The sequence below is a fragment of the Prosopis cineraria genome, unplaced genomic scaffold (genome assembly GCF_029017545.1).
Source record: "Prosopis cineraria cultivar Desert tree isolate PC_DT_omini unplaced genomic scaffold, ASM2901754v1 PC9, whole genome shotgun sequence".
NCBI lineage: Eukaryota > Viridiplantae > Streptophyta > Magnoliopsida > Fabales > Fabaceae > Prosopis > Prosopis cineraria.
In genome coordinates this window covers 31,734,864-31,759,196 of record NW_026555340.1, presented here as the reverse complement: position 1 = coordinate 31,759,196, position 24,333 = coordinate 31,734,864, and the positions used below count along the sequence as shown (strand labels likewise).

General features: G+C 31.6%; 3 protein-coding genes and 1 pseudogene across 3 annotated transcripts; 1 reads left to right on the top strand and 3 right to left on the bottom strand.

The window, feature by feature from the left end:
- Window positions 1-1,241: 1,241 nt before the first annotated feature.
- Window positions 1,242-4,505, top strand: LOC129320746 (uncharacterized). Its single transcript, XM_054966326.1, has 7 exons — window positions 1,242-1,459; window positions 1,997-2,111; window positions 2,191-2,261; window positions 2,803-3,087; window positions 3,254-3,332; window positions 4,010-4,118; window positions 4,263-4,505. The coding sequence occupies exons 1-7, from the start codon at window positions 1,436-1,438 to the stop codon at window positions 4,339-4,341; spliced, it is 762 nt and encodes a 253-aa protein (XP_054822301.1). The 5' UTR covers window positions 1,242-1,435; the 3' UTR covers window positions 4,342-4,505.
- Window positions 4,506-11,647: 7,142 nt separating this feature from the next.
- Window positions 11,648-16,535, bottom strand: LOC129319429 (ras-related protein RABH1e-like; annotated as a pseudogene).
- Window positions 16,052-16,581, bottom strand: LOC129319772 (uncharacterized). Its single transcript, XM_054964840.1, has 2 exons — window positions 16,508-16,581; window positions 16,052-16,463 (listed from the first exon to the last, which is right to left on the bottom strand). Exons 1-2 carry the CDS (start codon window positions 16,579-16,581, stop codon window positions 16,052-16,054), a joined length of 486 nt encoding a protein of 161 aa, XP_054820815.1.
- A 946-nt stretch (window positions 16,582-17,527) lies between these two features.
- LOC129320949 (uncharacterized) lies at window positions 17,528-18,301 on the bottom strand. Its single transcript, XM_054966638.1, has one exon. It carries the CDS (start codon window positions 18,223-18,225, stop codon window positions 17,632-17,634), a length of 594 nt encoding a protein of 197 aa, XP_054822613.1. The 5' UTR covers window positions 18,226-18,301; the 3' UTR covers window positions 17,528-17,631.
- Between the last annotated feature and the right edge of the window lie 6,032 nt (window positions 18,302-24,333).

Genomic DNA, 24,333 nt, shown 5'->3' with positions numbered 1-24,333 from the left:
GTATTTTTGGCCATCAGTCTTTTTTTCATGTAAGAAAAAAAGGAAATTAACATGAAGTTCCCTATTCACAGATAAGTTGGACATCCTTTGAACCTTTAATCAGAAATCTTAGAGGTTAAGGTGAAAATTATAAAAACCTCGATTGAAATAATTTTATTAATTAATAATTTTTTTTCATATTAATTACTATGATAGTTTCAACTAGTATGTATTACTGCTTTAATCATTTTAAAATTGAAAATTAAAGAATGAACACAAAAATGCCTAATTAATTGTGTAATATTATTGATTTTCTTATTTACTTCCAAAATATCATTTCCCCAAATTTCCCGAGAAAACGTAACAACTCACGAGTCACGGGTGACAGTCGGGAGTCGGGAATTGAGGTGTGAGTGTGACTATCAGGTCATTAAAAAAAATAAATAAATAAATAAAAAGAGGCGTGACCGGAGGGTGAGAGGTGGGAGTCTCAACTCCCAACAACTGACAAAAGAGTCGAGAGAATAATAGTAAACGAGCCCGTGACTCTCTCTCTCACTTCGTGTCGCGCTACGCTTTTACTTCACATGCAGCCGTTCCCAACGACATCATACATCATCTCTCACCTTCTAATCTTCTGTAATTCTTCAATTTTGCCCTTCCCTTTTCCGTATTTTCCCAGCTCTGCCTTTTCATTTTTATGCTCCATTTAATTTCCATTTTTTTAACCAATTCTCTTTCAGATTTTTTGGCCAGAAATATATATTGGTTGATTCCTCTTAAATTACACATCCATCCACTGCACTCTCAAATACTTAATTAGAGCTTGAAAATTTATTAATGATTTTATAATTCCTATATTTTTTATATGAAAAAGTCTAATATCATTAATTATTTTAGAACTACTCCTGTATTTTTGTGATGAAGAAATCTTATATTTTTAACTAGTTTGATTCTAGGTTGAAAAGAAAAATAGTCCAATTCTATTTTTATCACTCCAACGATTCTATCAAATATTTAAAATGATCTTATATCATTCTTTTAATATATATTTTTATATACTGTAAATGTTATATCAGGAAATAATTTTTTTAAAAGTTAGAAAAATAGGTTGATACATCATTGTATTACAAATTTGTAAATTATGTTTTTTTTTTCTTTCCGAAAAAAAAAAAAGCTCAAAGAGAGAGAGGGGCATTATGGTGAAAGCATTGACAAAAATGGGGGGGAAAATGAAATAATTTGTCGTAATCGTGGGAGATGACATAATCAGGAGCTTTTCTGGCAAATCCAGGCATGGGAGGGTGGAATGAAAGGAGCTTCCTCTTTACATCTCTTCCCCTCTGATTTATAACGTTCATATTCACGGGCATTTCGGCCACATTGTTTCTTAATAAAACCGTTTCATCAGTGAAGATCTCAGCTACTTCCACTTTCTCTCTGCTTTATCTCAACGATGGTTGTTGATTCGTCCTGCCAGGTGACATTTTCGTTCCTTCCTAAATTCGGGATGATTTTTTTTTAATTATCTAATTTTCACCTGCTATAGATTCACTTCTGTATTTGTAAGCTGCACTTGAAGTTTTGTTGCCTGCCGTGACTATTATCCGAATCTGAAGATCAGTCGTATCAGCCATTTACTTCAGTTGCTAACAAGTTGCATCACGATAAGATAAAAATTTGTGTGAAATGCTGGTACTTTCCAGCTTCTGATGGAAGACTGGAGGTTGGAAATCTCAGCAAGAGTCATGCGTGAAACGAATTCATTTTACTATGGCTCTTGTGCTTACCATTTAAAACATAAAATTTGACTAACTCTTGTGAAACACGAATTGAAACGCAATCAAAACTGATTGAGGCAACTTCCTTGAAGTCACGTCGTGCTGAAATTTCAAAGGTGCTCAAGAGACACACTCTTCGAGCTTTTACATCCAAATCATGACACCGAGCTTCATTGATTTCTATCAATCGTCTCTCAATTTTGGGGATAAGTCCCTGACTGGCAGTTTATTTGCAGGGAGAAACTAAGATTCGGGAATTTCTGGATGGGAATGGAAGCCTACCTGTCAGTTGTTCGTGTTTGAAGTTACTTAAGTCAAGTTCTGGTGAAGTTAACCAACAGTTTCCTTTAGGTAATAGTATTAGATTACTTACATGTTGGAAGAGCAGAAATGGTTCCAATGGTTGCGCTGATATTCCATTCCATTTCAGAGTTTCCATCAATACTTTTTGAAGAGGCTTCACTCCCACGAGATTTACACCAACCCTTGCACAGTTCACTTGTAAGTTCGTCTTTTTCTTATTAAGTTATCTAGCCTTGTCCTTTATTTTTTTTAAATAACTTACCGCTCTTTTTGTTTGCCAAGTGACGAGATTGAGTTTAAAATCCATTTTGCTTTCAGACACCAGGCTACAACATCAACTATATGCCTGGTAAAAGTGAAAATGGGAATAATAGGGGAGAGTGAATCAAGGTTAGCCCTGTATCAAGGCACGAATTTGCCAATGAACTGAAACTGCATAAAAAATTCACTGAATTTTATATCCCCCTTTCTCTTGTTCAATGGATTAGTTTTCGAGATGTCTATCTATAGTATGAAATGGGCGGAGGTAAAGATGAGGTTTCTGTTCCTGAGATGTGTCAGAGGAAGTGTGTTGGCACTAACTTCACTAGTGCTGTTTCAATGTACAGCTTGTTTTTACCCCCTCTCTGAACTGCTTGATCAACTTTTAACCATAAAAGGTTATGAAAATAGGCAGAGCTCAATGTTAAATGCTTTCATGTTTCTCAAGAACTCAACTGAAGCACCTCCATTTCTGCAGGATCAAGATTTGTATAGCATTTCAGTATTGCCTGAGGAAGGTGACAAGGCAGATTGTGCTTCACCACTGGCTTTCTTCAGCATCTTAGAAGTTCCTGATCAATCTGAAAGTCTGATGAGTTTAGATGCTCACGTAAATTGCCACAGTTGCATTGATTTCCAAATGAAGAGCGAAGAGGTGTGTTCTTCATGCCCGGTTGACATACCTATTGTGAATGGAAATTCAATTTCGCCTGAATCTTATGAAGAGGGGGTTGAAAGTTTTAAAGCCAAGAATCTTCTATCTGTAAGTCTCATGAACTCATCCTCTAAATTTGTGTGATTCATAAGAGAGCCTTCAACTTCTGTTTTAATTCATCTGCTTGTGTTGTATAAAAGCAAAAGAAAGAGTTGCCTTTGACTTCTGTTTTTTTCTATTCTGATATGAGAATTGGCCCTGCACAATATTGCAGACGGTATTGTGGAGACAAGCTAGTCTAAAAATAGGTGGAAAACTCACGCAAATTCTGACGAACCTCACCACTTCAAGGGGTATATCTAAAACTTCACTCTTTTGTTCTCTTGTGGAATAATATTTTTCGATTCATAGAAAAAATAGTTTAGCAAGCTGTCAGAGTAGTTCGGAAAAGTAGTCTAGACCTAAAGGAAATTTTCTACGCAATAAATCTGGTGTCCTGACAAGATTCGATTGTATTATCTTGCTTAGAAGAACCATAAATGAGGAACAGATCCAATTTACAATTTTTAATACTTAGTTTTAGCCAGTTGGATCTTTCTGACTAGACCTTTAGATCAACTAAAAGATTTCGCAATTGTATGCCTTCTCAAAAGCAAGGCGGTAAAGGACAAGTTGATAAGTCACTAGCAGATATGGTTGACCAAAACTAGAAGATTTGAAAAAAGCAAGGTTATCATTCAGTCAAGCCGTTACTAATTCCCTAACTTTCCATTGCTGATCTAATTGAGAAGCCTTCATAGTCCAGCCTTTTTTTTTTTTTAAACATATATTTTCTTGTGTTTTCATGCAAGATGCAACCCTCATATTTGGCACACATACAGAACTGAATGCTACACGTATAGAATTAGAAGCCTTCTCAACTGATTGCTTTTCTTTTCTATCAAATCCTACTCATACTGTTACGTGTATAGAACTTAATACTCAAGCTATCCAGATACATTTTTAACTGTCATGATTTATAAATTAACAGCTGCATCAGTCACAGACAAGGCATATGATTTACCGAGCATAAGATGGAGAAGATATAAGCGTTCTGCCTCATTTGATTCCCGAAAAGTTGCTCTTCTGTTTTCAATATTGTAAGTTCTAGTTGTCACGTGCAATTAACATTGCAACTTAACATTATGCCAGCATTAACTCGATCGTAGTCTTGAATCTTAGTGTTCATCTGACTTTTCTTATTCATAATACATAATTCATTTACTCTATTGATTTCTCTGCAGGTCCAGTGTGGGCAGTTTGGTGTTGATATATCTAACGTTGAAAGTCAGGCAGAGGGGTGATGGTTTTGTTCTTATTTGATGGTCCAATCTCCGCTGCATACTAGTCACGTGTAGGCATCCTTTTCATTGTTGTTTAGTTCGAACTTGTCCCTTGATGTGTAAAATATGGCTCTTTATTTAGTTGATTGGTAATATGTGGAAAATCTTTGTTGGCATTTAAATATGTGATTGATTTTTGCATTCTATCCTAAAACCCCTTCTACTTTTTCTTATAAAATCATGCAAATCATATGAAATTCTGCAACCTACTAATTAGTGTCAAACTAGGACGGGTGGACAAGCCCTGAGAATGAAAATGGTTTCTGGCATATTCTAACCACAACAGAGTCTTGATGAGGAATAAAAGAATCGTTCTGCAATGGTTTTGCCGTTAGCTTGCTTCTTTCAGACTATACACAGTTTGTCGAGTGAAACGTGCAATTTTTGTAAGAGTTGACACATGGATTCATGCACTTGTTGGGCGAAATAGAGGGTTCTGCGTTATTTTTCAATCAATTGCGCATTTAAACAACTCTGTAACTGTCAAAAACTGAGATTCTCTCGCACCGTTAGCTTCAAATATTATACTACCATATAATACGCGGCAGAAAATGCACACTATTATGCTTCTAATTACACCTCCGTACATCAAAAGGCTGTATGGAACAAAATCACAAGACGATAATTTGTGATAATTCTTTTTTCGGAATAACTTATATAATTATAAAAAATTATTGGTTTAATGAGCAAAATGAATTCTAAAATATTGTGTGAAAAGCACTTTAAACCTTGAATTCTTAAAATGTACAAAATAAATTTTAAATTTTTAAATTCATAGCAAATTGAACTCTATAGTTAACTCACCATTAACATCATTATTGTTCATTCAATAGAGTTGAGTCAAAATGCTGATGTGTCATTTTTAATTAGTATCACAAACCTTAAACTACTGCATGAGTAGTATCTTGAACCCTGAACTTTAAAATTCAAAGCCAATTATCCTCGTTTATGTGTAGCGTACTGACTATTATGTAGACCAAATTAGCTTCAGTGTGGTCCGTTGAGGTGAATGATCGTTGGCCATAGTAAACGACCTATAATTTTATAAAATGACCTTTTTTGCAATGTTTTTCAAAGATTGGTGTCTCATGCTTTCATATAATCTATAACTCTGATTTAGTCTTATTTTGAATAATGTTTATTTATTTAATGGTAAAAATTTAGGATCGCATTTGAAAAAAAGTTTAAGATTTTAATTAATCAGTTAATTTGGGTTTGTTGATAAAATTGTCGGCATTCACATCCATCATCTGTAAAATTCTCTGATACTTAAATCCTTTTTTTTTCAAATGAGATCCCATGTTTTTACTATTAAATAAATAAATATTATTCAAAATAAGACTACATCAGAATTATAAAGTATATAAAAATATGAGATATCAATCATTTGGAAAACATTGCAAAAAAGAGGCAAAAAAGTCATTTCACAAAATTATGGGTCGTTTGTCGCGACCGACAATGCATTCACTGACACTGAGAATAATTTGATCTACATAATAGTTAATATTCAACACATGAACAATAGGGGAAATTTGCTCTGAATTTTAAAGTTTAGGATCTAAGATGTTATTCATACAATAGTTTAGGATTTGTGGTGTTAATTAAAGATGACATGTTGGCATTTTGACTGAGCCCTACTGAGTGAATAGTAATGACGTTAATGGTAAGTTAATGATGGAGTTTAATTTACTATGAATTTAAAAGTTTAAAGTTTATCTTGCATATTTTAAAAGTTTAGGATTCAATGCACTATTTACATAATACTTTAGGGTTCATTTTGCTAATTAATCTAAAAGTATTTTCTATAAAAAAATGAAAAATGTATCTAAAAAAAAATAGGTTCGGTGCATCTTTCATTTTGTTTTTAGAAAACATTTTGCTACCAACTAAACATTACATTAGTGTAGGAATGTGAATCTTTTATATATTATTTATTTCATAACAAAATTTTGTTATTATATTATTAACCCTTTAAAATATACTTTTCTTAATTTGATTGGACAAAATTATATTATTAATCCTTTAAAACTTCTTTCTTTGTTTCCTTTTCTTGTGGCTTTTTCTTTGAAAAAGGAGTTAAAATTTCTCTCTCTCTCTTTCCTTTTTTTTAGGCTTTTATTTTTTATTTTTTTGGGTTGCAAGAGGGGCAATGGGCATTGCATCATATAAAGGTGTGTTTGGTTGAAGGAAAGGGAAAATTTTAATGATTTTTTCTTCCCTTATTTAAATAGAGAAAATCAAAAATATGAAAGGGAGAGAAGTCTAAAAGGAAAAAATGGAGGGGAGGGGCTCCGTCTCAAAGCTCCCCTCAAATTTGGGGATTCTGCCTCCCTTCTTCTCTATTAAAATCCCCTACTTTTCCTCCCATCTCTTCCTTCCAACTAAACATAGTAGAAAGTTTAGATCCTATTTAAGGGTCTAAAGAATTGTATAAATGTTATTTTCTCCGTTCAAAAATGTAAAATATTTTTTTAGAAGTTGAGTGTTCAAAAATGTAAGGCATTTTTAGTCTTTTGAGATGTAATCATTGCCTTTTGTTTAAAAATGCCCTTATTAATAGTAACTTTATATTTATTATAAGGTGTTTTAATATGGGTAAATATGAAAAGATAAGATTAGTTTGAAAGTAAGTAATTACTTTGTTGGGGGATGAGATTCGGTTAAAAATATTTTTCATTTTTGAACGGAGGGAGTAGATGGTAACTTCTAACAAGTGATCCCTTCGGACAAAATGACTTTACATAATGAGACATTAAAAATTAATAGAAATTAAATATTGAAAAAAAGTGTTTAAATAAGGATTTCAGGTGTTTTGTGAATTCATTTTTTTAGATGAAAGATAAATGAACATTTTAATTTTTTTATTTCATAAATTTATTTTTGAAAATCATGTCATTCGAAATAAATACGAAAAAAATATTTATATGTTACATCAACAACAAATATCTTAAAAATTTAAAAATTTCATATATTTTATAGATATTTAATTAGGAGGATTAGTGAAAAAGGCTTGATTGGAAGAAAAATTATGTGTAGGGACCAAATGCAATAAAAAGACCAAACTTATTTTAATATTCAAAAAAAGATGTGGTGAATGGATCAAAATGCCCTTTGCTATTGGGAGAAAATAATATTGTAAATCAAAAACATTTTTTAGTGACACAAGTTGCGATTTGGACCCTTCATCTCTTCACATGTGACTGTGTGTCACCATGAATGTGCGACTCTTCTCTTAAAGGACTTTTCTCTGGAACTAATATTGAGTACCATTGGAAGTTCTGCATAACATGGATGGAGATAAAATTATAGAGACGATCCCTAATTGGAAAACTAGAGAGACAATCGAGGAGGGAAAGTTAAACGTGGCCATGACAACAGGAGGTTTTTGCTCAAGCTCTAAACAATGGAATGAGAAATGCAGTAACCTTTAGCTCTAGTTCAAGAGAATAGCTCAGACTTAGACTATCATCGGCAAATCAATTTAGATTAGGTCAACTGAGTAAAGAAGCTTCTATTTCGTAGAATGCTTGTAGGCACTGAAGTTGGGAGGTTCTTCTTGGGTGGATTCTACTGTATAGACAAGCGAGGGAACATTATTCTCTAAGACATCATGGAATATCATAGCACACGGTGGTCCTCACCTGTTCTTTTACTATCATTAAGCAAAATACAAAGCTCAAGTTTTTTTCTCAGTTCTTCTCTTTAAGCTTATACATTTTTAGATGCCACACTTATATGACATTTTGTTTATCCATAATGAATAAAATAAGTTTGAAAAATATAGGTGCTCTATAAAATTATTTATAATTGTAAAATGAACTGCTTGTGGCATGCCACCGGATCTCCACTACATGTGAATTGAGTTTTTTTTATGAACAAATACTTATGGGTTGCAAATAAGTAAATATATAGGCATCTTAATCAATAGATCAATTTGCTATCATGCGTCATGAGTGTATAATGCATATGACTTTCCTAAATGGTTGTAAATTCAATTGGGGGAATATATTAGGCAAGGAGCATCATCAGTAGTTCTATCAGATACCATATTTGTTAAAGAAGTAATTAGGCAACATGACTTTAAATGGATATTTGAACTTGCTCAATCTATAGTCGTGATGGGTAATAATGTTGTGAATCGGTGAGACTTCACATTTTCATTATTACATAGTTTCTAGCTTATTGCTAAATATTGTTAATATGGTTATTGCATTTTTATTAATCATTTTAGTGAGAATTTGTGGAATTTTTTAACCAACTAAAAATACTTACATGGATGGTGAATGTTATGATCTCAGCTACTAGAAGTATAGCCAAAAATAGATAACAAATGAGTATGCTTCTCATCTCTTCAACAACTCTAGCTTTATCAACCCAAATCAACTAGTCATCTTTAAAATTGGTGAATATTTTGCTTATACTTCTCCTTTCAATGTGCTCATTGATGGCTTATGTTTGTCACCAATCTCTTATAGCCATATAAACTTGTTAGACTCAATGAGCATTTTTACTTTGAATTTTTTTCTCTAATTGATAAATTAATAGATCAATTCAATATTGCACTCATATTCTTCCTTAAAATTAGAATTTAGAAATTATTGCAATTTTTAACTAGTACTTAAAGTAATTTCTTGCACAACTCCTTTGTCTAGCAAAATATGCCATTCCTTGCATTGTACCATTTTTTTTTTGCCTTTTTTGTAGGCATTTGCTGATAAAATTGGCATACCTTTTCTGAAAACAAAAGTAAAGGATACTACAAATGTGGAATAGATGTTTATGAATATGGCTGCTGTGATCAAGGATAGGTATCAATAACACTTTGTTTTTTTAAGATATGGAAAGGATAAGGCTAAGAGCTTTTTGTGTTGTCATTCTATTTGTAGTATATGTCCATTGGTCCATTCTATGCTCACCTATCTTTTAGATTGATTTTCTAGTTTTATGTAGTTTCAATCTTGCTCTCCTTTTCTAGTATTAAAGTGTTTAGCTTTTGATATACTTCAGTCTTCTAGGCTGCTCATGCTGGTGAATACCTATATTTTCCTATAGGGAGTGCTTGATTGTTTATTTATATGTGTTGGTGATTGTTGTGATCATTGTGCTTATCACTTGTCAGTTGTAGTTTGCACGAATGAATTTATTACGTGCAAGTTCTATTCTCTCTCTAGATAAGTCTATACTTAATTTTGTACATATTTTGACTTTTTTGAAAAATTTGTTTATTGGCTGCAAAATGTTTAAAAATTGAGGAGCACAAAAGACATTGGAGATTTGAAGGTTTGTTATATCTTAATTTGTAACGACCTATTTAATATTCTTTTAAATTTTCGTTGTAATTTTATGGGTGTTGTGCATTAATGCTACAATAACTCACTTGTGATGGCTATTAATTTTCATTTTAAGCATAATGTTTTAAACTCATTGAAGCATAAGGTTTTGTTTAAAGAAGAGAAAAAAAAAAGTTCAAGTCAAGTAGCTCTTGCGTGCATATTATAACTCAAATGAGCTGTAAGGAAATACTAATCAAGGGATTCCACAAGAAGATTGAATGAAAATGTAATAGTATTTTGAAATATACTTATGGTCATCTCCCTTATTTGTTTTTTTTTTTTGCATACTACATGATATAATTTAACTTGTGCATGATGTTGTTTTTATCCTCATGGTATATTTTTTGATATAGGGTGCTTCATAATTTTTGTTTATTATTTTGATTGTACTTGACAGCAAGATAGACCAAACCTAATGAAATTAATGTTCTTTTATTGAAATTATTGTTGTTTATTTTCCCTCTTCACATTTACTTGTTTTTCAGGGACAATTCAATTATCCCTTATATTACATTGTTGAATCCGCATTATTTATATGTTAACATGACTTGTTATACTATATAAAATACTTTAAAAAGAGGGAACTTATTGTGAATATTCCCAAAATTCTTTCACGATAACTATTAGTAATTATATATAATTATAAACAATTACATGATAATTATAGGCAATTAGATGTAATTTTGACAAACAAAGTGCATGCTTATGACAGTGATTCTAAATTTTATGATAATTATAAATAATTATATGTAATTTGAACATACGAAGGGTATGTAAATTAGTGTGTGAAAATTTATATGTAATATTTAACGAATTACATATTTAAAAGAAATAAAGAGAGCACGCCACTATTAGTGCCTTTGAATTACATGTAAACAACTATGTATTACATGTAATTCCATAGATAAAGAGATTAGTGAACACAGTTGAGCAAAAATTGCATGTAATATTTAGTAGATTACATATCAATCAAACACACATAGAGCACACCGCTATCAATACCCTTAAATTACATGTAAACGACTACAAATTATGTGTAATTCAACATATGAAGAAATTTGTGAGCATGCCTAAAGATAATTTATATGAAATATCTAGTGGATTACATGTAAAAAAACATACAGAAAGCACGCCACTTTCAGTGCCCCTGAATTACATGTATATGACTATGGATTGCATCTAATTCACATTGGTGTAACACATGCCTCACAACTTGCACCTCAAGTTAGAAGCCTTGTACTTAAGTTAAAACTTTTACACCCTAAGCTAGGCCACTTATACCTAAGTCAGAACCCTTGCACCAAAGCTAAAACCTTTGCATCTAAGCTAGTATACTTACATCCAAGCTAGATTACTTGTATTTAAGTCAAAACCCTTACACCCCAAGCTATTTCACTTTCACTAAAGTCATAACCCTTACACCCCAAGCTAGAGCTTCTACACCTAAGCCAAACCCTTTACACTTAAATGAGACCACTTGCACTCAAGCCAAAATCCTCATATCTCAATCCAAAATCCTTGCATCCACTAGTTGTTAAGTTTACATATAATCTTTGGTAATTACACATAATTAAGGAGGATTGACTTTTTCCAACAACCCTTCGCCAACTCTAGCTAATGCACTATCACCTGTCGGAACTCCAATGGTTGGATTTTATGACTTTTTTTTTTAATTAACACAGGTGCATTTTAATCATTTGTTCAAATTATTTAATGAATAAAATATTCAGCTTGATTTTTCAATTTGCTTTAATTCTCGAGCATAATGTCTTTTAAGGTCTTTTTCATCAATTCTCCCTGTTTAACTAAATTGTCTAACTACAAAACATCTAATTTTCTAAATTGAAGAGGCCCATTTCATGTATGACAAAAACAATAGCCGAGACCACATTTAACTTGAGGCGCTTACCCGCTAGCCGCTGCCACTATCATCAGTAGACAAAATCCTGCGTCTTATAATCCTACCAAGATTTGAAGCTTTCTCTTAGCATCTAATCCACATAAGAATTTCAGTATTTAAGGTCTTTATTGCGGTGTTCTTACATCGAGGGTCTAATTGTATAATTACACAGAGAGAGAGAGAGAGAGAGAGAGAGAGAGAGAGAGACAGGGGGCAGGACCTAAATGACTAACAAGCTCTTATCTTACATCACGATTCAAAACAAGATCATCACTGCTATTTGTTTCCCTCACCAAGTAACTGCAAGGAGCATTAGCATGAATGGGCTGATTTTCTGCAATCACATCGTTCTATCAAAGTAGCCAAACCTGAAATTTTTTCACCGAAAAGACATCTATCTGAATCTATTAGATTTTCTTTCTTTTCTTTTTTCCTCTTTTGGGACAATAGACTCTGTTGGAAAGATTATTTCCTTAGCATGCGCAACCGCCTCCTTGCCGCTCTGTCTGAGATGAATTACCAGTGGGTTTCAGGTTCACATCAACCATATCTTCTTGTTTTGTGGAGGAAAGAGTTTCCATCCCTGGCAACGCAACAGCAATCTTACGAAATAGAGGCTGCAATTTTGTATTTGCAGAAATCATTATAGACGTGAGGAACCTAAACCAGAACAAAAATGTGAAATATGATGAACATGACAAGATAGTTGACCATGAATTTAATCTTCCTAGATACGATATATTATCTATAAAAGCAGCTTAGGATCATTCCAGGCTTTGTAGACTAATATAATTAGATCATAGGCGTCAGACTTCAGAAGCATGTTCTGATAAACCAAAATATGGAGATCAAATAGAGAATTCATTAAAATTCACCTTGATATTGAAGCCTGCTTTTGCTCTGGTTTCCATAAACAAGACCCCAAACTCACGAGACCTGGCATCTCCTTCCTCCACAGAAACTTGCCTGTTTAAGTATATTTCAAGCATTATCATAAAATTTTGCCTAGTAAAACAAAAAAAATACTAGAACCAAAAACATAAGTGCATCCTACCTGGTAATTAAAGCTAACTACATATTAACGATTTGTAACTATTGATATAATAAAATGTCATATTCTAAATTCTTAATACTATCCGGTCAATCATATTTTGATAGTTAAAGAGTAATATCGAACGGCTTCTAGTATACGTGAATTTAAACGATGATATAATAACTCCAACTATGGCAAATTGATCGCCCATATGAATATAAAGAGCTATTTATTCCTTTCATTATTAAAATGATTATAATTAACCATTTTTAACAGGGTTAACCAATCTAGTAGCCAAGCATCAAGTAGAGATGGCGAATTCCTTTCTGCTAATGGACACAAATCACGACTCTCAACATACTTTAATGATAAAGCATATCCATTTATAAAAAGAATTAAGAAAATCAAGAATCAACTTCTGCGCAACTGATTCGTATTGCTCACCTCTTATCAACAAGATCAGTTTTGTTCCCCACTAAGACAATGATGACATCACCGCCACGTTCCGTACGTACCTCCTCAATCTACTTGTTAGTGTTCAGAAATGATTGCCTGTCTGTATCAAAACAGCTTTATAAGAAATTTAAACACATATAATTGGTTTTAACAGATTTTCAATCTCGAAACCACTAAAAAATTAACTGTAAGGCAAATCCTTATGCTCATGCAAACAGACTGGAAAATTAAATAGAAACAAAACATAAGAGAACAAATATTGAAAAGCATGTGTATTAATCCATAACTCCATAATCCTCTTTCAAAAAATCATAAAAAATTTCATTAGATGAGAGTATTGGCATTAAAAGTCACTACTCACTAGATGCATCAAATACAAGAACTGCAACAGAAGAATCTCTTATGTAGCTTGGAATGAGACTTCTGAATCTCTCTTGCCCTGCAGTATCCCTGCGAGGTTAATATACAATAGATTGAGAAAACATAAAAGAACAGATAAATTAAAAACAAATGCCCACGCCACGCACACAAGAATATACTGAGGGTGCCACTAGATATTAAGATCAAATCAGGGACTAGACAGCCTATTGCTCTTGATAATGTTAGCAAAGGGAGCAAGGTATTACTATGAAGTAGAATGATTAAAAGTCTTTTTGAACTGAAGTGAATAATGAGAAAATAAAAAATGAAAATCCTATAGCACTTTAAACAAACCAAGTACTTTGCTAAGCTCCTGTACAAACTTCAGTATAACAAAAGACCTCCTAAGGAGAAACCTATAACTCACTGCTCCTAATTTTAGTTTTCCACTTCCTATTCCCTAATCCATTCGCTTTTTATATTCTTTCTAGTGATATCTTCTACATCAAGTGCATTGATTCTATGAATTCAATGCCAGTGATGGAAATTCTTTATAGCTTTTATATAAATTAATTATTAATTTATATAACTTGAAGAGGAATACAGCCTACCAAAGCTGTAAACGAACTGTTCGATCTTCAAGGTACATTGTTTTTCACAAAAAGTCAATTCCCATGGTAGCCTAAAATTCAGATGAACAAAAATCTGTCAAGAAACTCGCTGCAAAAAAGAATGAACAAAATTTAAGGAGAAAACTTAAAGGAAGATAATTTGACACCCAAAGAGCAAAGTTATTTAATATCCATTAATCCATCTACTCATACTCTAATACTCTAAATCATCAGAACTATCTCGGTAACCATAACAAAAAACATAACTAGTTTTTTTTCCCTTTCCCAATGTAAATGCATTTAATTTTTGATATACATCAGATTGATCCACGTAAATCCGAATAGAGGTATGCATAATTGTATCATACCTCAGAAATGTAATATCTGATAACATGGAAAGAAAAGAAGATATCAACGGTATAAATATGGAGCTAAAAGGAAGAACAGGGGTTTGCAACTTATTTCTCTCCTTTTGTACTGACAATGTGAATCTGTCGAATTTAGTGGAAAAGAAGTTGAACTGCATGAAACCAAATCGAGAAAGTAACGAGTAGAAAAGATCGGGAATGACCTGGTAGGTGGTGTCAAATTTGTCATACATGAAGCGAGTAATGATGCTGGTTTTAACAACCGATTGATCACCCAAGAAAATGAGCTTGTATTTGGCGAGAAGGGAGACCGTCGCCATTAATGGAGATTGTTACGAAAAGGAGAATCCAGTAATTGGTTGAGTAATGCAGACAGGTCTAAGATCTGAAGTCTCATAGGAACACTGCGCGAAATGAGAGAGACACAAAAACGACGACTCCAGCAGTTTCGAGCGCGATGGGTTTATAAATAAGAGCGGAAACCACCAACTCTGACGTGGAGGCAACAACTGGGCTTCCACTGGCACGTTTGATCTGATTCATTATATTATATCGGGCCATACAATAAAAGTCGGGTAACGGAATAAATTGGCTTTGGGAGTCAGCAAACTCATGTAGCTTAGCTTGGTAAAGTTATTTGCATTTCAAAAATGTAGGGAGGGAGTGGGAGAATGTCAATGAAGAACTTATAAAGAAATTTAATATTTAATAAGGAATTAGACAGATAGAATATTTGTTAAAATAAGAATTCATTTGCTAATTGTTAATGTTTACTCGCCAACACACTTTTATCAAGTAAATTGCTTCCAAGATTTTGCTGATATCCTCCCAACACACTGATGCTGATAAAAAATGACCGATGTTTGTAACATTCTTTGATATGTTTTTGTATAATTTTATTTAGATGAAATTACTTGACTTTTCATAAAGCGAAATAAGAGCTTAATTTTATCCTCAAATTAAATGTTCGATGTGTATAACACACACACACACACACACACACTACAATTATAATTTTGCACCAGGCCAGCCTCATTTGTGGAGAAGATGAGCACCCCCTGACACCACACAGCGGTCACCGTGATAAAGTCACAGTTGCATAGTTCATCCAATGAGTGATGGGGGAATTAGTCTAGTCATCCACCTCCATGTCATACTCATGTGCAAACCAAATCCCTTCCCCACTCTCGCGGATCAATCAGTACATCATCCACAACAATTAGGAAAGGAATCCCCAATCCATTGATGAGTGCACCTTTATTCATGGGAAATAGAGACAACACATAATCAAAACGAGCATTGGCAAATCAACAGTTTCCGTAAACGGAGAGCAACTGTTCTTTCTTCTTTGAATAATACGGTAGTGGAGTTGCTTATGACTGGTGATTTTTGCTGAATTGTACATACAGCCCTCTGCTCGTTTCTCAACCATGCCTAGCTTTTATTTCATAACAGCTTGCTTGCTTTGTGATGTTTTAATGCTAAGACGGAACTTTCTACTATTTCATGAACTTCAAGAAACCCATCATATGTTTTCCTTTTGCACGCTCAAATGGCGAAAAGAAATTATCACAAGCACCTACACTGCTTAGCACCACCAGCACCAGACCTCGTGCTGCTCCAGGGAAATTAGGCAACACCCTCAGCATGATTAGGCCTTCGATCGTTGGAAGCCTTCTCGAGCTTAAAGTTCCCACCCTCCTGATCAAGCCAGTGCCTCTTGGTTTCGCCATCCTCAAAGACGCTTGACTTGGACTGTTTGTTAGCCACCGTGATTAACAAACCATCGCGCTTCTTCTTTTTACCCTGTATGTTCAAAGTCCGTACTTTGTCAACCTCAGAGCTATAGAGGGATTCAAGGACACGCTTGATCTCCATTTTGGAAGTAGAAGGGATGGCTCTGAGCGCAATCTCTGTGATGTTGGTGAAGGAAGTTGACATGAGGAGCTCAATGGGTAGATTCGCAAAGTGAACGAGCCTCCATCCCAATCGGCTTGACCGCTTCCCATAATCCCAGGTTTCCGCTCGGCGGCTTCTTCTCCTGCGCCTCCCGTCTCCAAAACCTGAACCCTTTTAGGCTTTTACCGTGCCGCTGAGTAGCGTCGTATACACCAGCCTTCGAATGGGCCTCGCTCGCGACTTCGGATGCACTGGGCCATTTCTAACAAAACGAATTGAATTTTGAGATTGTAAATTTGTAGCTTCTGATTAAACATTCTGCCAACATTGATTACTAGATGAAATCATTCGATAAAACTTTATACGTGTATATTTTGTGACAAGATTTTGATTTTTATTTAATACAATTTTTTTTGGAAGTTTGATTCAGTCTCAAGTTCATTTTACCTCTTCATCTCAAAGACTTAAACGCTATTGAATAATTTGATACTTAACATAAAATAAATTTAAAAACTTACTCAAAATTTGAGTGAAATTTCTTGGATTGAAATTATAATTTTTCAAAAAATTAATACAAACCAAACGATAAGTATGCGGTCTAGGTAATGCATACTTTACCATTTATGTAATCAAATTAACCATCTTTTGAAATGACGACGCATGTTTCTCTGTTTATCTCTTTGATATGTGTTCCAATATCAAACTAAATATTAAACTAAAAAAAATATTAGATAGTATGAATCACCCCATGCTTAAAAAATAACTAGTTGGCATGTGCTTGTCATATTTGATATTGTAATGGATAATTTAGAATTCTGATATCCAATCTAAATCTCATGTTGTAACTCGAAACTCGAACGGATTGAGATATGTTTTGGAGGGAGTGGAGATTATCTCGTGGATTCAGACCTCCATAAGCCATATCAAAAACATTATATTTTCTTAAATTAGCAGGCATATAGGATTCTTTGATCTCTTGATCTTATTACATGAGAAGTTGTTTGCTCCATTATATTGTTTTAAAACAACTTGCTTGTGGTGTGTCAACATTTGTGCTATGGCGTTGTATATAACCATGGCAGTGTCAGTATGTGGCGTACAGGGGAGACGGAGTTTATAAAAGAGTGAAAAATAAAAAATGTTTCCAAAGCTCTTACAAGCCCTTTTATGCTGAAACAAGTGATGAATTCATTCATGTTTCAATAGTCGTAGAAAACAGACAAAACTGATTATTAGCTATTATCTTGGACCAGAACCAATGAATTACCGTACACACCCTTAATCATGAATTAGTGAATCCAACTATGTGCCTAGAAGGCTTCTAAAGCAGCAGCTATAACAAATAAGTCATGATCATAGTGATGATCATGGCCTAATTCCTTGCATCCACACTCGTCCCACTTCTTCATCGACCTCCCTCTTATCTTGTTCTCCGTCTCTGAAGCCGACGGCACTTGAATCTTGATTTCCACTTGCAACTTAAGTGGCTTGACGCCGTATCCATTCTCCAGATCCATGCTCACCCATTGTTTGAACTCCGTGTTTGGCGATTCAAGAACTGCTTTCCATGGAATCTCAGCCCTTCCAAGGAGACGTGAGCCCAGGATTTTCCCGAGAACAAGGGCCGTGTTGCTCTGTCGGACCTCCAAGACGAGGCTCTCCTGCTTCAGGGTCTCAAAGAATTCTTGGGTACACGAACAATCTAAACACAAGGATTCATCCCAGAAGGGGACAGATTTTGAAGACATCTTTCGGCTGTTCACTTGAATTGTTTTGTCCTCTCCTGCGGAAAGATATAACCTGGTAAACAAGTTTCCCTTTCTCTTGGAATTGAACTTAACGTTTTGGGCTTGTATAATTCTCAGTTCACAGCTGAAGGAAGGAAATTTCTGAGACAGACCCATTAAGAAGGAGGATCACAATGATGTCAAGTATTGTAGGCGGATAAGGAGCTTTGTGGAGAGAGCGAGGAAGGCTGTGTGATATATATATATATATATATATTGAGGGTGCATGATTAATGGAGTGAAGTTGGTATTGCTTTCCAGGAAGCTGATCTTATTTTAGAACACAATATGGCTAGCCGACCACTATCTCGTTATAATTCTTAAATTACGATAGTGGCAGTGCACCATTTATTATTGCGCCAAAGACTATATCTTGTTAAGAAGTGAGGCCTGAGATCCGTTAATGATATTGTCCGATTTCTTTACTAAAATTGATCTATTTTTATCTCATATATCCATGTAATATCTTTAAGCCACTTTGTGTATTTTGTTAATTCATAGTGCATACCCTAATCTGGAATATTTAAACCAAAAGAAACCCTTTAAAGTCTCGAAGGGCTGGATTCCCTAAAACGACCCTTGCAAGCTGTAGCAGTGTTGGGTTACAATTCATCAATCACTGTGGGGGCCAAGAAGAAAAAAGAGGAGCGTAAGGAATATATTAATTGCTGCTAAAGGCCCCATGGTGGGTTGAATGTCGTGTCGAAGGTTCTTTCGATATATAAAAAATAAGGATCAAGTTTTGTTGGGGATCAGATCAGAATGGCTCGTGAAATAAAACATACGCTGGGCTTCATAATACAACTCAGTAAGCAAAACATGCTCTTCATAATACAACTTACCGGAAGAATATATATATATATATATATATCAGCGTTTTACGTGATTTTGTACAAATCATAATAATAATAACAATAATAATGATAATTATGATAATAATTAGATACGTGTGAAATGGTTATATAGACAAAGAGAATTTTATGTTTACAATAAAAGCAGAATGATGATAAAGTCCTTAAAGAAAAAATTAATTACAGTTCGGTTCTAATAAGATTTTTGTTAAAAAGTAAGTTACAAATATCAATTCAAATAATTATAAAATTAGAAGTTTCAATTGTAAATAAAATACTTAAATTTTAAATATAACTTTTAATTTATAACTAGTATAGTACCCGTGCAATGTACGGTGTATTTTTGTAACTTAAAATAATTTTATTTTAAAATGTTAATCAATACAAATGAAAAAAGTTTACATAAAATAAATTACAATATTAATTAATAAGATGAGTGTAGAATTATAAAAATAAAAATTAAAGAATTCATCATGAATTCTCAAATGCCCAAAACCATGGTGGCCTCTTTCTCCATACCTTTTGTTTCTTTTCTTCAACTCATCTATCAATCTTCTTTGCTTTGTTTTGTTTTCACTATAGTAGAAAAGCTACCATAGTTAATTAAGTCTAACACTCCACAGTTGTTGAAGTATCTTCTTTATAAATCATAATATATTTTACTATTTTTATTGTGTTGATATTGCGATTTTGTATTTTTTTTTCTTTATCATTTGTAGATTTATCTAATAATTAGATAGTTTGTAATGTTTTTCTCACATATAATCCATGAAAAATTAAGATTATATGGTAAACATAAAAATTGCATGGCTCCATCTTTTCTATTAAATCATGTGAGGGTAGAAAATTTTTTAAAGTACTATAATTTTTATGATTTATAAATATCAACAAATAAACAGTAATATATATTAAAAATTTAATTTTTAATGCAAACATCAATATTTTTAAATCTTGTAATTGAGATATCATAATATAAAATATCATTAAGATCAAAACACAAATTTGATGGTTAAGTCATTATCTTCAAATACAAATTATATATAATTTTAAAAGTTAACATTTGATTAATTCATTTGACATTTATAATTCAAATAAAAATTAAAATTAAACATAGATCATTAAAATATCATTTGAAATTAAGAAATTTGGATCACTATGAGTAAAGTATTATGAGTATGCTTTTTAAAAAAAGATTTATAAAGAGATGCCCAAAAGTTAAGATATATAAAGAGTGAAAAAAAAATTACTTTGCGTTGATGTGAAGAACCATGTCAATATATATCTTCCTCTTTATTCAATTTTAATATACCTATAGAATTATAAAATAATTAACAAATCATCATACAATTTACAATAAATATTGCAAAAACTAAAAAATAAATTCTATGAAATCATAACTTCACAAAAATAGAACACAATAAGTTTTTTTTTAGTTCTATTACTAATGAAAGATAGATTTAGAATGATGGAGGAAAATTCAATAAAAAAAATTACAAAATGCGTACTTATGTGCAATTACCTAGTATCTACCATGAATATGAGATATATCAAAAATTAAATTGCTCTTTTGATATCTACAAGCACATAACAACCTCATCACACTATTGATTATGAACGAAAAATCATCATAAAAGATGACACAAGGGGTGAGAGGGGATTGGTGACGAAAGGAGAAGCCAGAGATAATGAGAGTTTTGTGATTTTGCTTGTCTTGATGAGGGAATGGAGTAATTGAATGATATTAGGATTGAAAGAAAATCTCGTGTGCTTTAAACTGCTAAATGTGATCGTATATTTGTGTAATTAAAATTTTAAAACTAAAAATAAGAAAAAAATTATAGGAAGTTATGATGATAGGAGAGTGAGAGAGAAATGAGGGAAAATAGGAATTAAAATAACTCATTTAATTTTAAATATAATACTTTTGTAATATTTAAGAAGATTTGATAGAAAATCTAATGTGCATGCTGAAATTGTATATTTTATATGGTGAAGAAATTGGAAATTTATGATAATAGATAAAATCATGGGAGAGAAAATTTATAGATAAAAGGAAGTGGTTTCTACAATTTAAGATAATATTTTTATCATCTATAAAAAAAATTTGGTATTATGTAAAAAAATTATTTTTAAAAATTAATGTTGACATGGATAACTTATAAATATTTTATTAATTCATGCATTTATCATTCAGTTTTTATTTGTTTATTTATATGATTTAATTTGTAAAAAATTATTTAAATTATTATTCATAAAATTATCATGCCCATTCAAAATTATTCACAAAATGACAATACTCAAAAAGTTATATTTGAGATCATGAGAGAGAATATCAAAGATAAAATTTTTAAAAATAAAATTTTAAATTGTGAAATAGTTAAAAAATTATATTTGAGATTTTGAGATAATAGGAGGAAAGTTACATTTTCAAATTGTAATCTTATAAATTAGAAAAAATATTTTTAAAAATTAATAATGATGTAAATAGCATAGAACTGTAATATTTTAAAAAAAAACTCATACGTGTCAAACTTAAAAAATTATTTTTTATTTATTTATTATATATATATATATATATTCTCATCAAATTCTACGTGAATCATAAATCTAAAAAGTTATTAGAATAATAGAATAATCTAAATAACTATCTATGTTTAAATTTAATTATATACATGAATTAAAAAAATAACAAATTAAATCGTAGAGCAAGTAGGTTATTAGAATGATAGGATACTGAATAGCTAACTATATCTAAAAAAGAAATCGTGGGATTAGAAAATTATTAGATTATGAGTTAAGAAGTTAATAGAATGAATAATCTAAATAACTATCTATATTTAAATTTAATTATATGCATGAATTAAAAAAATAAAAAACTAAATTGTAGAGCAAGGAAGTTATTAAAATGATAGAATATTAAATAATTAACCATATCTAAAAGAGAAATTGTGGGATTAGAAAATTATTAGATCATGGGTTAAGAAGTTATTGAAATGAAAGAATAAAAATAAATTATATTCATGAATTAAAAATAATTTTGTAAATGAAATCTTATGTGGCTTTTTGAAATTATAGTATTTGAAGAAAATGACACTTGTCATCCATAAAGATATGCTTGTTGTTTTTCTATTATATATATATGGATTAAAATTTCTGTCTGCAATCATCTGAATGAATATTTACAATTTATTATTCAAAAAATTCTATCAGTAACCTAATTATTATTAATTACCTCTTTTGATACTTCACTCATTCTCTCTATAACGAAAAATCCAAATTTCTTTTTAAAAAAATTGCAAATAACCGGCACCATAATGGATTAGCCTAACAAGCTCGTTTTATTTGAGAGCTTCAATTTTACAGATCCGGTACATAACATATGAGCTGATGACTAACCTGTTAGCGCATCCTTTTTCCCCCTGTAAAACTTGTAATGAAACCATGGCATCATGTAAAATAAAATTGCAACACAAAATAAATAATAACACTAATTAATAACACACAACTGACTAAAGATATAAAGAATAAATGACATACAAAGGTCATCAATTCATACAATTTGTAATTTAAAGCAAGAATTACATTTAAGGACCACTCAAAAATTATTAACAAGTAAAAATTAATACGAAGTGGATTATTATTAAAATGAAAATATGACTTTTTTTTTGAATGAGACTTATTGTTAATCCTTGTCTATGGATAATTTGCTTAAGCCATCCTTAGATGTGATTCTCCTTAATTTAAAATAATATGTGGATCATCATCATTTAAATTCCAATCATCATCAATGACAATATTCAAATTTTATACTAACACATGTGTTGGTCTTAATGAAAGAGGCTATGATCACTTAAGTATGAGATTTTAAGATTGAATTTGTATGAATGCAAAAAATGCCTTTAAGAGAATAACCTAAAGTAACATTTGGATTGAAAAATTTAAATTTTAGATTTAAAATCTCACATTTAAAATTTATATATTTAAAATCATTTATTTTGATAGAGTGAGAAATTTTAAAGGTAGGAGAGAGAAATGATATTCACAACAAAAATGAAAAATTGGGAGTAATGAGCTAACATATTTTTAATTAATGAAAGATAGAACCGAGAGATGAAAGAAGGTGCAAGAATACTAAAGGTATTAATAATAAAAACATGAATAAAACAATAGACTTAGAATAGATGAAATTTTAAATAATTAAGATTTAGAAAAAATTTAAAAGTATAATAAAATATAATTTGGTCCATAGGCTTTCTTGTATTCAAAATAGAATATTCAAATCTAAATTCATATCCCATGCATCCAAACACAGTATATATATATATATATTTGCATCATTTCAAATTTCCATTTTTTTTATTCTTACTTAAGTTTAATTTAATCTTTTATTCTTAAGACATCAGTCTCCCAAAGTAAAATCACCACCTAGATCTAACTGAGGTGACAATAGCGAAATGAGATGTCAATAATGGCAAAAGGTTCAACCGTTCAAACCCCTTAATATGTACAAGATTATGATTTATGGAGAAAAATAAATTATAATCAACGTCTCAACATGAATATAAAATTTACAAGAAAACATTTATTATTAACAAAATAATAAAACTTAACAATACGAAACAGAAAACCCTCATCTAGTTTGACTAATGCCGAAGAGGTTAGCATCATTTGCCAGCTTATAAAAATTTGTTATATATATATATATATATATATAAAGCAGACATCTCAACATTGATCTTTCACTGAAATCTTAATGTTAAAACAATTATGGAACCCTCAAACTTATATGTCACAATAATAACACCATCATTTCATATCAAACTAGAATTTTATTTCTATTGGCAAATTAAAAAAAAAAAACTAGAATTTGCTTCATCAAGATCAAGTAATGCATCAAGACATTAAAAATCCAATTTCTTTCTCATGACAACATAGTTTTCCATATAAGGGTAAAGCTGTCATAAGAAAAAAATATTATTGCGAGGTATACACAACCAAGAAACCCTAAATGTGCTACCTATCTATAATAATGAAACGCTTTATATATGTATATATATCATGAGTGTTAGGCTAACTATTATTGAGGACTAGGGAGTGTCTCCTATAGCCACATTATTATTTTTGCTCATCATGGCTGCTTTACCTTCAAACTTTTATAAAAGTAAAAATATAATTTACTAAAACAGAATAAAATGAAATGTATTAAAAAAATTAATATAAAAATGAATTAAATCACCCTTCCTCTTATGAAAAATATAATAAAACTTATTAATATATACTATAAATATAAAAAAAATCACCCCTACAAAAAATTCATAAATCATAATTCCTAACTTTATCAATTAAATTATTCCTTCTTTTATTTTTTTAATCC

Coding starts and splice junctions, on each gene's coding strand:
- LOC129320746 (XM_054966326.1), top strand. CDS start 1,436: ATGGTTGTTGATTCGTCCTGCCAG. Junction 1,460..1,996: donor TTGTTGATTCGTCCTGCCAG/GTGACATTTTCG, acceptor GTTTATTTGCAG/GGAGAAACTAAGATTCGGGA. Junction 2,112..2,190: donor TAACCAACAGTTTCCTTTAG/GTAATAGTATTA, acceptor ATTCCATTTCAG/AGTTTCCATCAATACTTTTT.
- LOC129319772 (XM_054964840.1), bottom strand. CDS start 16,581: ATGGCCCAGTGCATCCGAAGTCGCGAGCGAGGCCCATTCGAAGGCTGG. Junction 16,464..16,507: donor CGACGCTACTCAGCGGCACG/GTAAAAGCCTAA, acceptor CGGGAGGCGCAG/GAGAAGAAGCCGCCGAGCGG.
- LOC129320949 (XM_054966638.1), bottom strand. CDS start 18,225: ATGGGTCTGTCTCAGAAATTTCCTTCCTTCAGCTGTGAACTGAGAATT.